This window comes from Equus caballus, chromosome 11 (genome assembly GCF_041296265.1).
Source record: "Equus caballus isolate H_3958 breed thoroughbred chromosome 11, TB-T2T, whole genome shotgun sequence".
In the NCBI taxonomy this organism is placed as follows: domain Eukaryota; kingdom Metazoa; phylum Chordata; class Mammalia; order Perissodactyla; family Equidae; genus Equus; species Equus caballus.
The window spans coordinates 33,999,238-34,014,248 of record NC_091694.1 but is presented as its reverse complement, the minus strand read 5'-3'; the positions used below and the strand labels follow the sequence as shown (position 1 = coordinate 34,014,248).

General features: G+C 41.6%; 1 protein-coding gene and 1 non-coding gene across 4 annotated transcripts in view; both read right to left on the bottom strand.

Moving 5' to 3' along the window:
• Window positions 1-7,955: 7,955 nt before the first annotated feature.
• VMP1 (vacuole membrane protein 1) overlaps window positions 7,956-15,011 on the bottom strand; it is a 125,487-nt gene continuing 118,431 nt past the window's right edge. For all 3 annotated transcript variants that reach the window (XM_070227522.1, XM_070227524.1, XM_070227523.1), the window contains 2 exons: window positions 11,990-12,092; window positions 7,956-10,372 (listed from right to left, as the gene is read on the bottom strand). In XM_070227522.1, coding sequence (XP_070083623.1) covers window positions 10,229-10,372; window positions 11,990-12,092 — 247 coding nt within the window. In that variant the 3' untranslated portion in view covers window positions 7,956-10,228. The remainder of the gene's footprint in view (window positions 10,373-11,989; window positions 12,093-15,011) is intronic.
• Window positions 8,845-8,916, bottom strand: MIR21 (microRNA mir-21). The gene has a single exon (NR_032904.1). It is a non-coding gene; the product is annotated as a microRNA mir-21 (primary transcript).

Here is a 15,011-nt window from a genome sequence, read left to right as displayed (position 1 = left end):
TTCCTCAAGCAAAAAAAAAGGAGGAAGATGTTAGCTCAGAGTGAGTCTTCCTCACCAAAAACAAGTCAACATAAAATAAAAGCCATTTAAGACAATATAAATTCAACACTATATTAAGAGAATAAAGAATTGCCTTTGTTTGTAAGTCCTTGCCTAAAATCTAAACTCCTGGTCCTGGAATTCGGAGCCTTCCAATGTTTGGCCACTCCCTGTCTCCCTGTTCCCTTTAGGTGTGCTGTTGTAGTCAAGGCAGACAGAAATGGCTGTTAAATGTTGTTACTGTCGACAAAAAATAATCCATAACCAATCTATAAATGAAAACTTGGGTGAGTTTATTCTGAGCTGAAATCTGAGGACCATGGCCCGGGGCCTTTCTTCCCAAAGGAAGAAAGGGCACCGAAGAAGTGGGGTGCACATTAGTGGTTATATACCCAAAACAGGGTGTTTCACATATGATTGAAATGTCCCTCCCACAATAGTCACAAGATTGCCCTGTCGGCACAGCACTCGATGGACACAGCAGGTAGTGGGTCTCCTATCTTGGTGGGCGTAGCAGGAGGCAAGTCTATTGTCTCGAGCTGGGTGGTCACAGGTGAACGCAGCAATCAGTTTCTAGCCTAAGGAAAGATGCTTAATCCTTAAGGAGATGCCAAAGTTGGGAGGGGGAGGGAAGTTGCACCTTTATCTCAAGGGCCTTTGTTCTTGCCATAGGGAATTTCTAAAGCAGATATACAATGCATGCTCAACAGCCACGGTCAGGCCCTTTTGGAAAGACAAGGTCAGGCCGAATTAGGTTTATACCAAATGGCTTCCTCATATTCTCCAATGTATCCTATTGCTTGCCATTTTTATTTGTCGTTACAAAACACACATGAATTTGTCTCTATGGTTATGTGTAATTTTGATCAGTAAGGACAGGAGTAGAGCAATCTATCGCACCCCTGAAGATGCAGAGGAGAGACATGCCTCCGTGATCCTGCCTGCCCCTGCTTTGCCCCCACTGCCAGGCCCCCGGGACCAAGAATGGGAGGCTCAGAGTGTTTTTGAGCAGGACTGAAAGGATAGATGCTAGATTTCACAGTAATTTCTTTGGGAAGTGTATTTCTCAGGGGATTTCCTACTTTTTTTATATCTTGCATTTTTTTTTTTTTGGTAACAAAGCCTTAAAAACCCAATGTAAAGATAACTCAAATGATTTTTAAAAGGATATTAACATCTGGAGACAGAAGAATGGAGGAATAAGTCAAATGAGTCAGAAGGCAGTAAGGAGGGGTGGAAGTAGTTATCAGCATCATTGTTTTGTAAACTATCACATAAATAGGATGTAGGAATGGTGGCTGCTCCAGGTTCCTTCAGGGCAGAGGAGGAAGAGAGGAATTAAAGACTAATTTTGAAGCTCAGGACAAATCTTCCTCAAGCCAAAAAAAAAAGGATTGACAACAGATGTTTGCTCATGGCGAATATTCCTCACCAAAAAAAAAAAAAAAAAAAAGACTAACTTTGGGGTCTTATTGTCTCAACATGTTTTTCTAATGAACACTGTCTACTCCAGGGAAGACTAGTAAATATATCACACACACACACACACACAGAGTCTGGAAGCCACCTAAAAAGAAGTGTGTAAAGTTAGGAAAGGTTTTGTGTATGAAAGAACTTTTTACTTCCTCCTTGTAGAGACCAAGTATATCTTTTATGCTCTTTACTTTTTAGATTCTTTTCAAGAAGAAAATGCAGAACATCTGAAAATTTATTTGAGCTCTACATTTTTCTAAAAGTACTATTTTTCAGCTTTTTTTCCTCCTGAAATTGTGCAAAGCACTTCCATACACGTTTTACCAGACAGGCATCATTGAGTGTGATTCCATCAGAAAGCCAGGAACAGGGGCTGGCCCAGTGGCACAGTGGTTAAGTTTGCACGCTCCTCTTCGGCGGCCTGGGGTTTGCCGGTTCGGATCCTGGGTGCAGACATGGCACTGCTTGGCATGCCATGCTGTGGTAGGCGTCCCACGTATAAAGTAGAGGAAGATGGGCATGGATGTTAGCTCAGGGCCAGTCTTCCTCAGCAAAAAAGAAGAGGATTGGCAGCAGTTAGCTCAGGGCTAATCTTCCTCAAAAAAAAAAAAAAAAAGAGCCAGGAACAGTGACAGCCCAGTTCACCCAGGCTTTGGAAACTGCACGCACCTGAGAGTAGAATACTCATGTTTTGTACCTCTCTTCTACTCCAAAGGATTATTACACAAGTAAATCTCTCCGTCTGATCTCTGGTCCTCCTGGTGAGTGGTATAATTGTGGTCATATGTCATTTATTCTGAACTCCTACCCAGCTGACTTCAATAAGCATAACTCATTTAGTGAGACATGTAAACAACCTCAGCACCAAAGCAGCCAAATGGAAAGCCGCCTTGACCACATGCTCTAGAAGGTGTAATAAAGCTGTGATTGTGCCTTTTGGCTTGGCAAAGGCAGTTGGGAGGATGCCCTTGCACTTACTTGGGAATACTTATGACATCTGGGTTCTAGGTGGCTGCCACTGCTGTCTAGGCTAGCATTACTGGAATCTTGGACTCTAGTAGAAATATACAGGAAATCACATTGCCAAAGTTTTCTCCTTATAAAGACAGACAATCTATCCAGGAATTACCATCCTCCCAGTTCTCTTAGGGAGGAGACATTGGTTAAGCAAGCAGGATACAACTGGCAAGAGGAATTTTAAAGCAACTTCCTGTGGCCCCAAGGTCCAGTCACAGTGCCATCTCTTCAAGAATAGTGCTACATAACCACTTAAGGTTTAGATTCTCTCTTATGGGAAAGTACAGAGGACATATTACTCTAGAGAATTTTCTGAAGAAGTCCAGTTTATCCTCCCACAGGGAGAAGTTCCAGAGTGGTCTAATGGAGAGCACATTCACTAGGAGCTTAGAAGTTAGGAACCCTGAGATAGACCCATAGTAAGCCCCACCATTCTATTGCTCAGTATCTGCCCTCCAGGTGTTCAAACGGAATAGCGTCTCTCTCCCTCAAACTTGCCTCTCCTCCCATAGTCCTGGTTTGGGAATTGCTCGGTATTGCTGTCTTCTCAGGGCTCTTTGGTTCCTTCTTTACCTTTACTTCGCCTCCTTCACCCCATTTTTGCCCAGGACCCTGGCTTCTACTTAGGTAATGCTTCCTGCCTGCCCTTGACTCTCCACTGCTGCTTCGCCTGCACTATTGCAATACTTCATTCAGCAAGCATTCACTGTGAGCCTACCGAGTGCCAGGCCCGTGCTCGGCTCTGGACATACAAAGGAGAGTCCAACGGTGCCTGCCCTTATGGGACTTAAGTTCTAGTGGAGGAAACAGAGCGAAAAAAGAAAATAGGCAATCTAGTGGTAAGTTACATAGGTACTCTAAAGGAGACAAAACAGGGCTAGGCAAAGAGCAACAGAGGAGGTAGGTGAGCTGACTTTAGATGGCTCATTGGTCTTGTCTCTTCTACTACTGGACACGTAGCTCCCCGACTTGCACCTTCTTGGTCTCTCTCACAGGGATTTCTCTAGTTAGGGTAGCTTCCCTCTCCCCATCTCCACCTGGCAATTGAAATGCCACATCCTCATGAAACCTTCCCTGCTCCTTCCTAGTCAGCAATTCTCTTCCTCCTCTCTTTTTCTCTGCATTGTAGTTCCCTGCACATGTGCATAATACCCCCGAGGAGACCGTAGGCTCCTGGAGGAAGATAATTTTTCAACAGTTTGTCTTTTCCCCACAGTACCTTAAACCAGTAGATTTAAAAAGTGAATTAAAATTTTTTTCCTAGTATGGCTAGTGCCACAACTGGCCCTAACTATTTCATAGGGTTGTTATGAAGATCAAATAAAAATCAAGATGAGAAAGTGCTTTGAAAAAGAAAAAAGGTCTGTACAAATAGAAATTGCTTTGTAATCATAATTATAGCGAACACCACTCGGAACCTGCCCACACAGGATGGCTAAGAATCGAGCTGGCTTTCCCAACCCTGTGATGTAGGGAAGCACGAAGGCTGCTCATCTATTTAAACAGCAGAACTTTTTAGGCTGTGGCCTTGATTTGCTGTTGTCTCTCTCCTTACCTACCTGTGATCACAAGATCAAACAAGTGCACAGAAGCCTGGACTTTTGTCCTGGACTTTTCTGCGGAACTGAGTGGCTCAGAGCCAGAATGCCTAGGTCTGCATCCTTACTCTGCTACTGCCTTGCTTCCTCTAGCAAATTACTGAGCCTCTCTACCTTAATTCCTTCATGGGGCTGCTGTAAGGATTTAATGATTAAATACAACACACGTAAAACAGCACTGAAAACAGTGCCCGGTACAAAGCAAGCAAGCAATCATTATCAAAGTTAATAGTAATCCATGGTGCTTCCTGGTACAGGGCACACCAGAGGAAGTTCCTGGGAGCTAACCTTGATTGCTGGTGTTGTGTGGTTGTGTACAAAGAATATGCCATGGCAATGGGCAGGGGCTAGTGCAGTGGGCAGAATGGAGCAGAGGTGTCTGAAGAGCCTCAAGAGTATGGCCAAACAATGCGAGGTTAGGTAAAGAAAGTGTGGCTGCTGTAAGACTTAGGACTGTCACTCAAGTGAAACTGACTCTCATGAGGCGGGGAGGTGCACTGAAAAATGAAAGGCAGAGAAAGGCCTCCTCTGATTATTTTTGGCTTTCATCTTTTTAACTAATGAAAAGAGGTTGAGAACAACATGGTTCTCCGGTGACGTGGTACGCTGGGCTTCAGCACTACTGCCAAGAGGAGTGAACCTGAACTGCTCTTTGTTTCCAACACAACCTGGTGAGGAGCCAAAGGAAGACAACAGTAATCTGAACAGTCATTCCCCATCTTCAGGGAAAGGCGAAACAGTTCCTCTTTTCAAATCCCAAACTGCCTCACTCCACAAAAACATTTTTTTTTTCCCATCGGAAACAGACGGGGACACAATTAAGCAATGCTGTCCGGCTGGGTCAGTCAAAAGTGACCTGAAAGGAAAAAGCTGCTCATGCTCTTTCCCCTAAAGAGGATGGATGGCAACAAAGGGAAATGCCACATTTGGGATTAGGTGGGGGGAGAGAAAACTATCCTACGGGGGGCCTCCTTGAATGAACAAGGCTTTTCCTCAAAGGGCTTTAACAGGAAGGCCATCAAAGCAAGTTGTAAATACTCCTCTGGGGAAACTCAAAAGAAGGCCACGACGGTTCACTTAGATGGGTGGCTGAGGGTCCCTCTTAGTCAAAGATGCCCAGAATAAGCCCCAGCCGTCCCCTCAAGAATTCAGGAATGTGGTTTCCAAGGCAAATAAAGACGACACGGTAGAAATAGTGCTGGAGTGTGTCCAAGTGCTCCCTGTCCGTCCTTTGAGTCATTTGGAAATGGTTAACAACGGCTTGAACACCTGGGCTGATTACCCCTGAAGGGGATTTCCAAACTCTCTACAGTAAAATCATCTCTTCCCTTCCCAAAGCAAGTCAGTTCCTCCCTCTCTGAAGTGTGCCCTAAAGAATCCAAAATTTCTGATTCTACGCTTCCTAAGTTAGAGCGGCAACTGCTGCTGACACAAAGATACAAGGAGCCAAACAACTTTGTGCTTTTTAAAAAAGTTTATTTTAAATTAAGAGGAACAGATGTCCAACGTTTCAAAAAGCCACACATTTGTGGATTTGGCTGACAAACCCTCTAAGCTGCATTTCATTTCTGTTCCCATAGAGTCAGCCAGCCACTTACAACTGACTCACTCTCTGGGCCACAGTGTGGGCCAGTGTCCCAAGTGCAGAGTTAGAATCCCAGATCTCAGATGAATCCAGGGTGTTTGGGTGGAGAGTGGGGGCCATCTAAAACAGTTTTTTTTCTTTTAATTTAGTAGTATCAACACCCACACAGCAAACTGCAGGGCTAGTAGGTCAAAGAGAATGAGCAAACAGTTGGCACCTGCCTGTCCGAGGGCCACGCAATTCTAAAGGCAATGAGTAAGCAGCTGTCCAGAACAGGTTTTCGTGATAATCCCTCTTAGGAGTAGTGGTTAAATATGCAAATCCATGTAGGTTATTTGCTGCAATTCAAGCCTCACCCCCGGGGCAAACGCATTACCTCAGGTGAACTCGTGGCCTTCTTGGAAAGGGAGGGGCAGGAACCCAGGCCCCCGACTCCCAGACACAAATGACTCAACTGATACTAGAATTTTAAAGTACATTATGTGCTTTCTTTTCTTGTTGTCTTTGACGATAAAGGAGCAAAACACTTCAGATGGAACAGTTTTGTGTAGCATTTCATTTACCATGTCTTGTGAATACCACAGAAGCTTTGATCAATGTGAATTAGAGACAAATGATTCTTGGCTTTCAAAAATGGCTACTAAACCCCTGCTTAGGTTGTTTTAACTTTTTGTGAGACATTCATAATTACTTGTGAATAAAATACACCAACTTTTTGAGTTTTTCTAACAGGAATGAGACTTTAAGGTTTATTGAGGAAGATCTTGCATGCCACTAAATCAATTTTTTTTGTTTTACTGTTTAAAATCTATTTACGCCCAGCAAATCTCACTGGATATTCTAGATGGAGCATTTCTAACAAGGTACTAAAAGCTAATATTCCCTTTACTTTCCAGATTTTTTGGTATTAACCATCTTTATAATAGAAATAAATTAGGAAATGTCAAAATTTTAAGGTGGCAAGGTTAGAAAAGTATTTTTATTTCATAGTAAATTTATGTACCTGTGCTTTGTACCTTAAGTAGGCTAGTTGGAGAATTATTTTTAGATTTAAAAAGGTTTTGGGCGGCTGGCCCCGTGGCCGAGTGGTTAAGTTTGCATGCTCCGCTTTGGTGGCCCGGGGTTTTGCTGGTTCGGATCCTGGGCACGGACATGGCACTGCTTGTCAGGCCACACTGAGGCAGCGTCCCACATGCCACAACTAGAAGGACCCACAACTAAAATATACAGCTATGTACTGGGGGGATTTGGGGAGGAAAAGCAGCCAAAAAGAAAAAAAAGTTTTGGTCTCATTAATCAAGTCCTTAGTCCATTACTTTCTGCTTTTCTCTTTATTAATTTGTATCTTGGATTTGTTTTCACTTTAGACAGAGTGTATCTACTCCAAAACAAGGACGTAAATACTGACAGCATTTTAAAATGTATTTTTATTTTTGGAGTAAATGCAGTGTTGTAAAATTCTTGCATGTGTATCAAGTGCTTTCAGTTTTAGATGAATTGAAAACTGGGAAAATACTAACATTTATGGTAGTACTTTACATTTTATCCTATTTAATCCCTAGGACAACCTGGCCATCTGTCTTTTTATACATGAAATCTAGGCTCAGAGTTAAAAACTTTCTCGAGGTCACATATGTTAGAGATAGAAACCTAAAACTACTTGCACAAGTGGGTTTCAAAATATACGGAAAGGCTTTTTGACACGAAAATTTTGAGAACTTCTCTGAGCTCTTTACACACGGGTCATTCAAAACACAATCCCTCAGAGGGTACAAGAGGGCAATGTGTTATTTTATTTAGCTTACTGAATTATTTATACTCAGTGAGACTGTCAGTGACTAGTAGATAAGCCTCCTGCTGTCCTCCTAAAGCTACAGACAGCAGAGCACGCTGGGAACGTGGCTGAGCTGCTTTAGACGGGAGCACTCGCTACTGCGTGCACTGAATCAACTAGCTGAATTCCATCCAGTCTTATCTTTTTCTGGATTTTTAGAGGATGGGAATAGTGGCCATTATCCAAATAAAAGTAAAAATCTCCCTTTCTTCCAAGCCCCACACTCCAGATTACGTGTATACACAGAAAACACTGCACATGTTTCCACATTATGATAATTGTTTTAGGGAGCTGCTCCTCAGAACTTGTGTCTAAACTGCTGATGTATTGTACTGTACTGCTTGACAGTCACTGAGTTGTGACATAAAGCACTGTATATATTTAAGGCATAAAACGAGACTGACACAAATTAGAGATGCAATCAGAATTCCCAGGCCCTTTTTTTATTTGCAGTAATATCAAACCATCCATTTACAAATTTTCTGGTCTCTCGTCAGCTGGAATTAACTAGATATGTCTCTGGGATCGTGTAGTTGTTTGTGTCCACTTTGGGGGATACAAGAAAGGAACAAACCAATCACCGGAACAGAGGGTAGCACTGCTCCAGCGGGAATCCAGCAGGATCATCTGCTTAGTGGAGGAAAGAAGGAGAGCAGCTCTTCATTTGTTTTCAAAGTAAATTCATTTGAAGGAGTGAACAAACCATGCTTATAAGTCAAATTATTAATCAGTTAGACCTTCAGTCTAAGAAACAAAGTTTTTCTTTTTCTGATACCCTATCCTGAAATAAATTTACCAATAAATTCCAAAGATTAGTACAAATAGTACAATTCACATTTGCTTTCCTCTTTCCTTCAGACAAACACCAAATAAAATGCAGGTGAAGGAGATGAAACACAGCTGGAAGCTGACTTAGAAACTCAGGCTAATCCTAAACAATCTAAAAAATTATGTTGGTTAATGTGAATCTATTTAAAATAATAAAGCAATTGGGTACTGCTTTTCAAGTAAGGTAACAGTCATACTGTCAGAAAGTCCCTGGGTAGGAAAAAAAAAAGATTGTTAAGAATAACCTTTTCAAAACCCCAAGACAGGCTGCTTGTCCTTTATTTAGCTGTGGTCATGGAGACTATTCCAATTCTCCATAAAATCCTCTCGATACTGCGGCACTATCATGGCATAAAGGATTCAAAATGCTACTAGACATAAGGACCGGAGTTCCTGATCATAAACCATGATGCTGGGTAATGTTTGAATGGGCATATTTGATATGGATGGTCAGATGAAAGATACCAAAATGTCAGACAGCCCATCGACTGCTGTTGCCATGAGATTCAACAGTCAACATCAGTCTGATAAGCTACCCGACAAGGTGGTACAGCCATGGAGATGTCACGACGGGAGGCAAAACAAGCAGACATTTAGGCAGGATTTGATGAAACAAATCAGGCATTTCTGGCCTGTTGAGATTTAAACCCAAGCCTATTCTCAACATGCTGTCAGTACCAATTTTCCTAAAGGAAAAAAGTGAAACTCTTCATTTTTCCTCCCAAGCAAAACGGAACAACCAAGTTCAACCAGAAACACCCCAAAGGAAAAATCACCTAAGAACAAAACATTTACTAGAAGAAAATCAGGTTACTTATCAAAGTAAATTTCTGTCTGTTAAAACCAGAGCACATGTAGCTGAGCTAAAATTAAGAGATGAACAAGTGTGGTTTAAAAAGAAAGTCATTTCTCTCTTCAGTATCCTTTGATTTGTATACTATCATTTCTTCTGTTTTCACAAACCAAGAAATTCCCTTGCTACACCAATCCCTAAGATGTCATTTCAGCAGTGTTTTAATTAGCTGCCCAATTCCAGCCTAACAAAAAAATGCCTTGCTGGCGGCTTTCACGTGAATAAATGAAGGCTTAAGGGATTATGGTTGCAGGCGGACTTGACAAGGCTGCCATTAGTTGGTAGAAGCCAGAAGAAAGTAAAAAAACGCTCAATAAAACGGACACAATTTTGGAATGATCAAGATGTCTTTATAAAGTTTTTTCATGACTTCATTCTAAATATACAGAATAAAAAATGGTGTCAACTCATTCATGAGGCACCAACCAGCTTTTCCTTATACTGTCTTAAAATTTAAAGATCAGTTTCCCAAGAGGGTGTGCAATGCATTCTAAAATGGCCTTTTTTGAAGGTGGGAGAGGAAGGGTGGGGCAGGATGGCATAGTAAATTTTACCATGATAGACATGCAAGACTGTTATCCAATCTAGTATAATTTACATACATTCTGATGACTTAGAAAAACAAAGCAGTCATTTGTGACAAGCCTGAAAAGCTTGACATATTTAACATACTCAGGAACTTTTTTTTGGTGTCGGAATTATTTAACTGTGCCATGTGGGCCTTTGAAAGTAACAAAGAGAGGCCAGTTTCCGTCAAGTTTGCTGCTGAACATCACATTCCACCCTAATATAACGCAACTTGGGCTGAATTGAGGGTGGACACCTTACCTTAACACACAAAGGAAGTATGTCAGTGCAAAACAGGGACTAAACTGCTTTCAGGAAAAAAGGAATTAAAATTGACACAGGTTGGAAAAGGGAATTTTCCTTCCTGGTTTGGAGTCCTCCCAATTCAAGGCAGAACCCATCCATTCTCATTTCTGCCGTTAGACCTTTTCTGCTTATTTAGTTTTCTCCTCTGAGTTCAACCGCTGCTGGATTCGTTTGGCATAACTTTGTGCCATGGAGTTAATGATGGACAGGATGAAGTAACACACCATGACAACCACCAACTTCTCAAACAGCCAGGACAACCAGTTTTCTCCCTGCAGGAATAAATGCAGAACAATCCACGAGAAATGCTGCATCAGCTCAGTAGTAAAAAGGGAATTATCTACAGTGTCTGAAGGAAAATGATAAGAACGTGGAGTTTATAACCTATAAAGCCTAAACAATGAAAAATGAAAAATCTTGCATCTCCAGCTACCTTGAAATCTATATTCAGGCCTTTTTACACCCAGTTATTAAGATTTCACTTTGTTAGATATAAAGTGAATGTTGATTCACAGTTTTAGAATGGGACAAGTGTGAGGTCATTTCGTCTTTTACTATGGAAGAATAAAGTTTTTGATTAAATTCTACTATCTGAAGTTGCCATAGACTTGTAGAGAGTAGTGTCAAGAGAGAGCCATAGGGGCTGGCCCCATGGTCAACTGGTTAAGTTCACACGCTCTGCGTTGGCGGCCCAGGGTTCGCAGGTTTGGAGACTGGGTGCAGACCTACACACCACTTGTCAAGCCACACTGTGGCAGCATCCCACATAGAAGAACGAGGATGACTTGCAACTAGAATGAACGACTATGTACTGGTGCTTTGGGGAGAGAAAAAAAAAAAAGAGGAAGATTGGCAACAGATGTTAGCTCAGGGCCACTCTTCCTCAAAAAAGAAAAAAAAAAAAGAGCGCGAGTGAGAGCGCTATATATTCTTGTTCCAGTATTGGGAGCGACTTTTAAAATATAAATGCTATCTATTTCTCAAGTCATGATTGGTCAACTGAGGGCAGCAAAGGGCCACATAAGGAGTATAAAACCATCGAAAAAAAAATCGCAAAAGAAACTCAACCATACTTCCTTCAAGACTCCCACTTCAAGTTATTGCTTACTCATGCTCTTCTAGTCATTTCCCTTTGCCACAGAACTGTTTACAGAAAAGACAGGCTTAGTTTAAGTTTTTAAGTTCAGCTACGTTAAGAGCCTTGATTTAAAAAAAAATTTTTTTCCCACCTGTAAAAAGAAAAATGGAGCAAAAATCAAGGGAAATATTCAAGTGACTTCAGTAAGTCCAATACTTTGTTATGCTATAAATTTTAACTTTTTAATCGACTTGGGAAGTATACCTGTTAATAAATCATTTAAGATTAAGTCACTAACTCATCCTACATAAAAGACCTATTATTTTCCCTTAGTCCTACCCTTGTTTTGGGGAGAAGATGTACAAAACAGAAATTATAGGGGCCGGCACGGTGGCTCAGTGGTTAAGTGTGCACGTTCCGCTTCGGTGGCCTAGGGTAACCGGTTCGGATCCCGGGTGTGGACATGGCACCGCTTGGCAAAAGCCATGCTGTGGTAGGTGTCCCACGTATAAAGTAGAGGAAGATGGTCATGGATGTTAGCTCAGTCTTCCTCAGCAAAAAGAGGAGGATTGGCAGTAGTTAGCTCAAGGCTAATCTTCCTCAAAAAAAAAAAAAAAAGAAATTATATTTTCTTATTTAGACAAAGACAAATTTCCCAGTAGGGACTAAACAGAGCCTCAACTTCTGTTAAGGAAGACTGACAGACAAACCTCACTCTATTTGCCTAAAAATGCCAGTGAGTGCGGTGAACATTAATTTCAGCCTGAAACTGTGGGGGTGGGGAACAAAGGAAAACCAAGTGAAGTCTCACCTGTGGCGTGCCCATTTCACTTTTGTGGTGAAGCTTCTGCCGCTGGGCCTCCAGGTATTCTTGGAATGGCTTCTGTAAAGACGGACCTATGCCGGGGACAGCACTGGAAGCAGGGTACAGCAACCCAAGGAAAAAGATACAGTTGGGAAGAAAAGCAAGAAAAATGTTAAAGAAAAATCCACTTACCGCCTGGACTAAAAAAGCAATGACCGCATAGAAAGAAGAAAAAAATGTAACAATCAGCAAAGCTGGCGAAATCCTGTGGACTCTTTTTAGTGAATAAAAATTCATCCTTTAATGGAGTTTTAGTAATAAAATTCATCTCCTTAAAGGAGAAAAATCTCTCCCACCAATAGGTTTGGAAGAAACTAGGAGCGGAGCCCCTTCCAGCAGAAGAGTTCGTCCTCAGAGTGAGGCCAGCTCAGCTAATGCAGCACACTGGTGTACAGAGAATAAAATGAATGACTTCTGAGAAGCCCCACATTTATCACCACCAGTTCCTGTAAGAACTGGTTTGAACCGATTAATAAGGAAATGACTTATGCTTGTGTCATCCCTAGTTGAAAAAGAAACTGCCCGCCCTCTCCCTGACTTGTCCCATCTTCTCAGAGGGGGCGGTCCTTTCTCAATCTAAGTCCTTATTAGGACAATCTGTGCGTCATCCTTATCCAAAAAGAATGCATTAGCAAATTTGGGAGGCACCTCCCACTGGTCAGAAGTCAGTGATTAACAAAGGAACAAAGAAGGAACTGTGAACCTTGAATCACTTCGTGGTTTATGGCGGATGGCTTGCACAGAAACTACAGTACATTACTAAACAACTTGTTCCGAGATGATTGGGATAGTGATCTCTGATAAGTTTATGTACTCGGAGCTCCCTCTCACCCAGAATACATAGAGGCGGTGCTGCTAAACCGGTTTGGCAACTGCAGCTACCAGGCTCCCGTTTTAGAAATGCTTGCAGGCGTTTTTTAAAATGGTAACTTGGGGCAACTTCGAAAATCAAACATTCTATTTTCTGTACCCTTTTATTTTCTCATCTGTCATAAGAGGGCTAAAATAAATGAGCCCAATCTCTTTCCTGGGGCCAGCAAAAGGTATTTCGATATGTATTTGTAACAGTGCCTAATGCTTTCCCTTTTAAGTATTAACTTTACCTCCTCTTTTCTAGAACAATTTAGTTGCTGCTTTCTGTAATAAAAAGCAGAGGAGTAGAGAAAGAGAAGTTTTTTGCTACTATATTTACCAGAGGCTAGCAATACATAACTCTTGGCTGACACTTTTCTTTGATCCTTTTAACTATCAACCACCAAACACCTAATGGAGTCCTTGTTTTGGGTCCAACATTGTAATCAGTGCTATTGGGGGGGGGGGGTGGGGGGTGGGACAACTATAAAACAGCCCATGCCTACAAGGAACTTAAAATCCCTATGAGAATTCAAAACACACAAACACATGAACTGATTTGTGAACAAAAGAATTTACAAATCAATACTAAATTTTTTGCTTCAGAAGGTATATTTCAAAGGAAATGGAGGGAGAAATGAGAGATCAGTGTGCAGTGAAGGTGTTAAAAAGTTCCTTTAATGAATACTGAAGGGTAGGTGAAAAGCCTTGAGTAGACATAAGTAGTAGAGGCAGTGGCTGCACTGATTAGACCAGAAGACCCAGATGACAGACATTAAAGATGGAGAAGGGTGAAGTCTCTTAACCTACAGTCTCAGCCTCTCTCTCTCATTGACATATTTTTTTTTTGAGGAAGATTAGCCCTGAGCTAACATCTGCCACCAATCCTTCTCTTTTTGCTGAGGAAGACTGGCCCTGAGCTAATATCCGTGCCTATTTTCCTCTACTTTATATGTGGGATGCCTACTGGCTTGACAAGCAGTGCGTAGGTCCGCACCTGGGATCTGAACTGGCCAACCCCAGGCCGCTGAAGTGGAACATGCGTACCTAACTGCTGCACCACCGGGCCTGCCCCTCACTGACTTTTAAGTTGCCTGACATTAGTGGGCTAAACCAGAAGAGCTGTGTCTGAGCTATGCTGCTGTTTATCAGTAATGACTCTGACTACAAAGGGGCAAGAATAGTACAAACTTTCTCTTTAGAAGAGAAATTTTCCTTAGGTAGTTCCTACTATAACGCATAAGGGCATGCAAATAGCTCATCCATTTACACTTGAAATACACTACATAAGTATAAAAACACAGTTTCAGTAAAACACAGCTGCAAAAAGACAGGCTTTGAGGACTGCAGATTTATAAGAACTTTACTTCAGAAATTGATTCATTCACCCTTAATGACAATACCCTATGTCATCATCTTAAACTCCTAAGGATAGCGACAGTCAAACCATTATTTTTTTTGAAGGTTAAAAAAACTTTTATTTAGAAAGGCTGGAATATTGTATGTTAATTTGGACAGCTGGGTCATACAAGAAATGACTTGAAAATTCCCTTTTTGATGTCCCACTCCAAGAGGTGGATTCCATTATATGAGTCTTGTTCTTTCTTCAGACCTCTAACTTCTGACTGGAGTTGAGCAGAAACATGGCTTATAGTTTCCCTCAAATCATTCTTGGGCCCCAGGGTCAAGCCATTATTTAAAGAGAAAATTAGGGACCGAGACCCATCTGTTAGAAAGGTTCTACTTTGTTGTTGTTGAGGGCAATGAGGAAGAGAGTGGCGACAATCATTCTAGACCTCCTTCAAAATAACCTGAAGAGAGAAACGACTTGCCATTTTAAGTCTCTTAATAGCTACGCTTTGGCTGGTAGAGAATAGACGTGGCCACACATTTACACCATGTGCAACTCTCCAAGAACTGTCTGTGCTAATGCTGAGAGCAATCTTTCCAGATGCTGTGGAGTTACTGCATGCTGTGGAGAGTTTTTGGTGGTGGGATGGGAGATGGCTTTATGTAGTTTCTCATAAGAGACTAGGAAAACAGTTGAAAATAGAGAAGTTAAAAGTTATAGCAATATATTAACCTAAACTACCATGAACAAAAGCCACATGATATG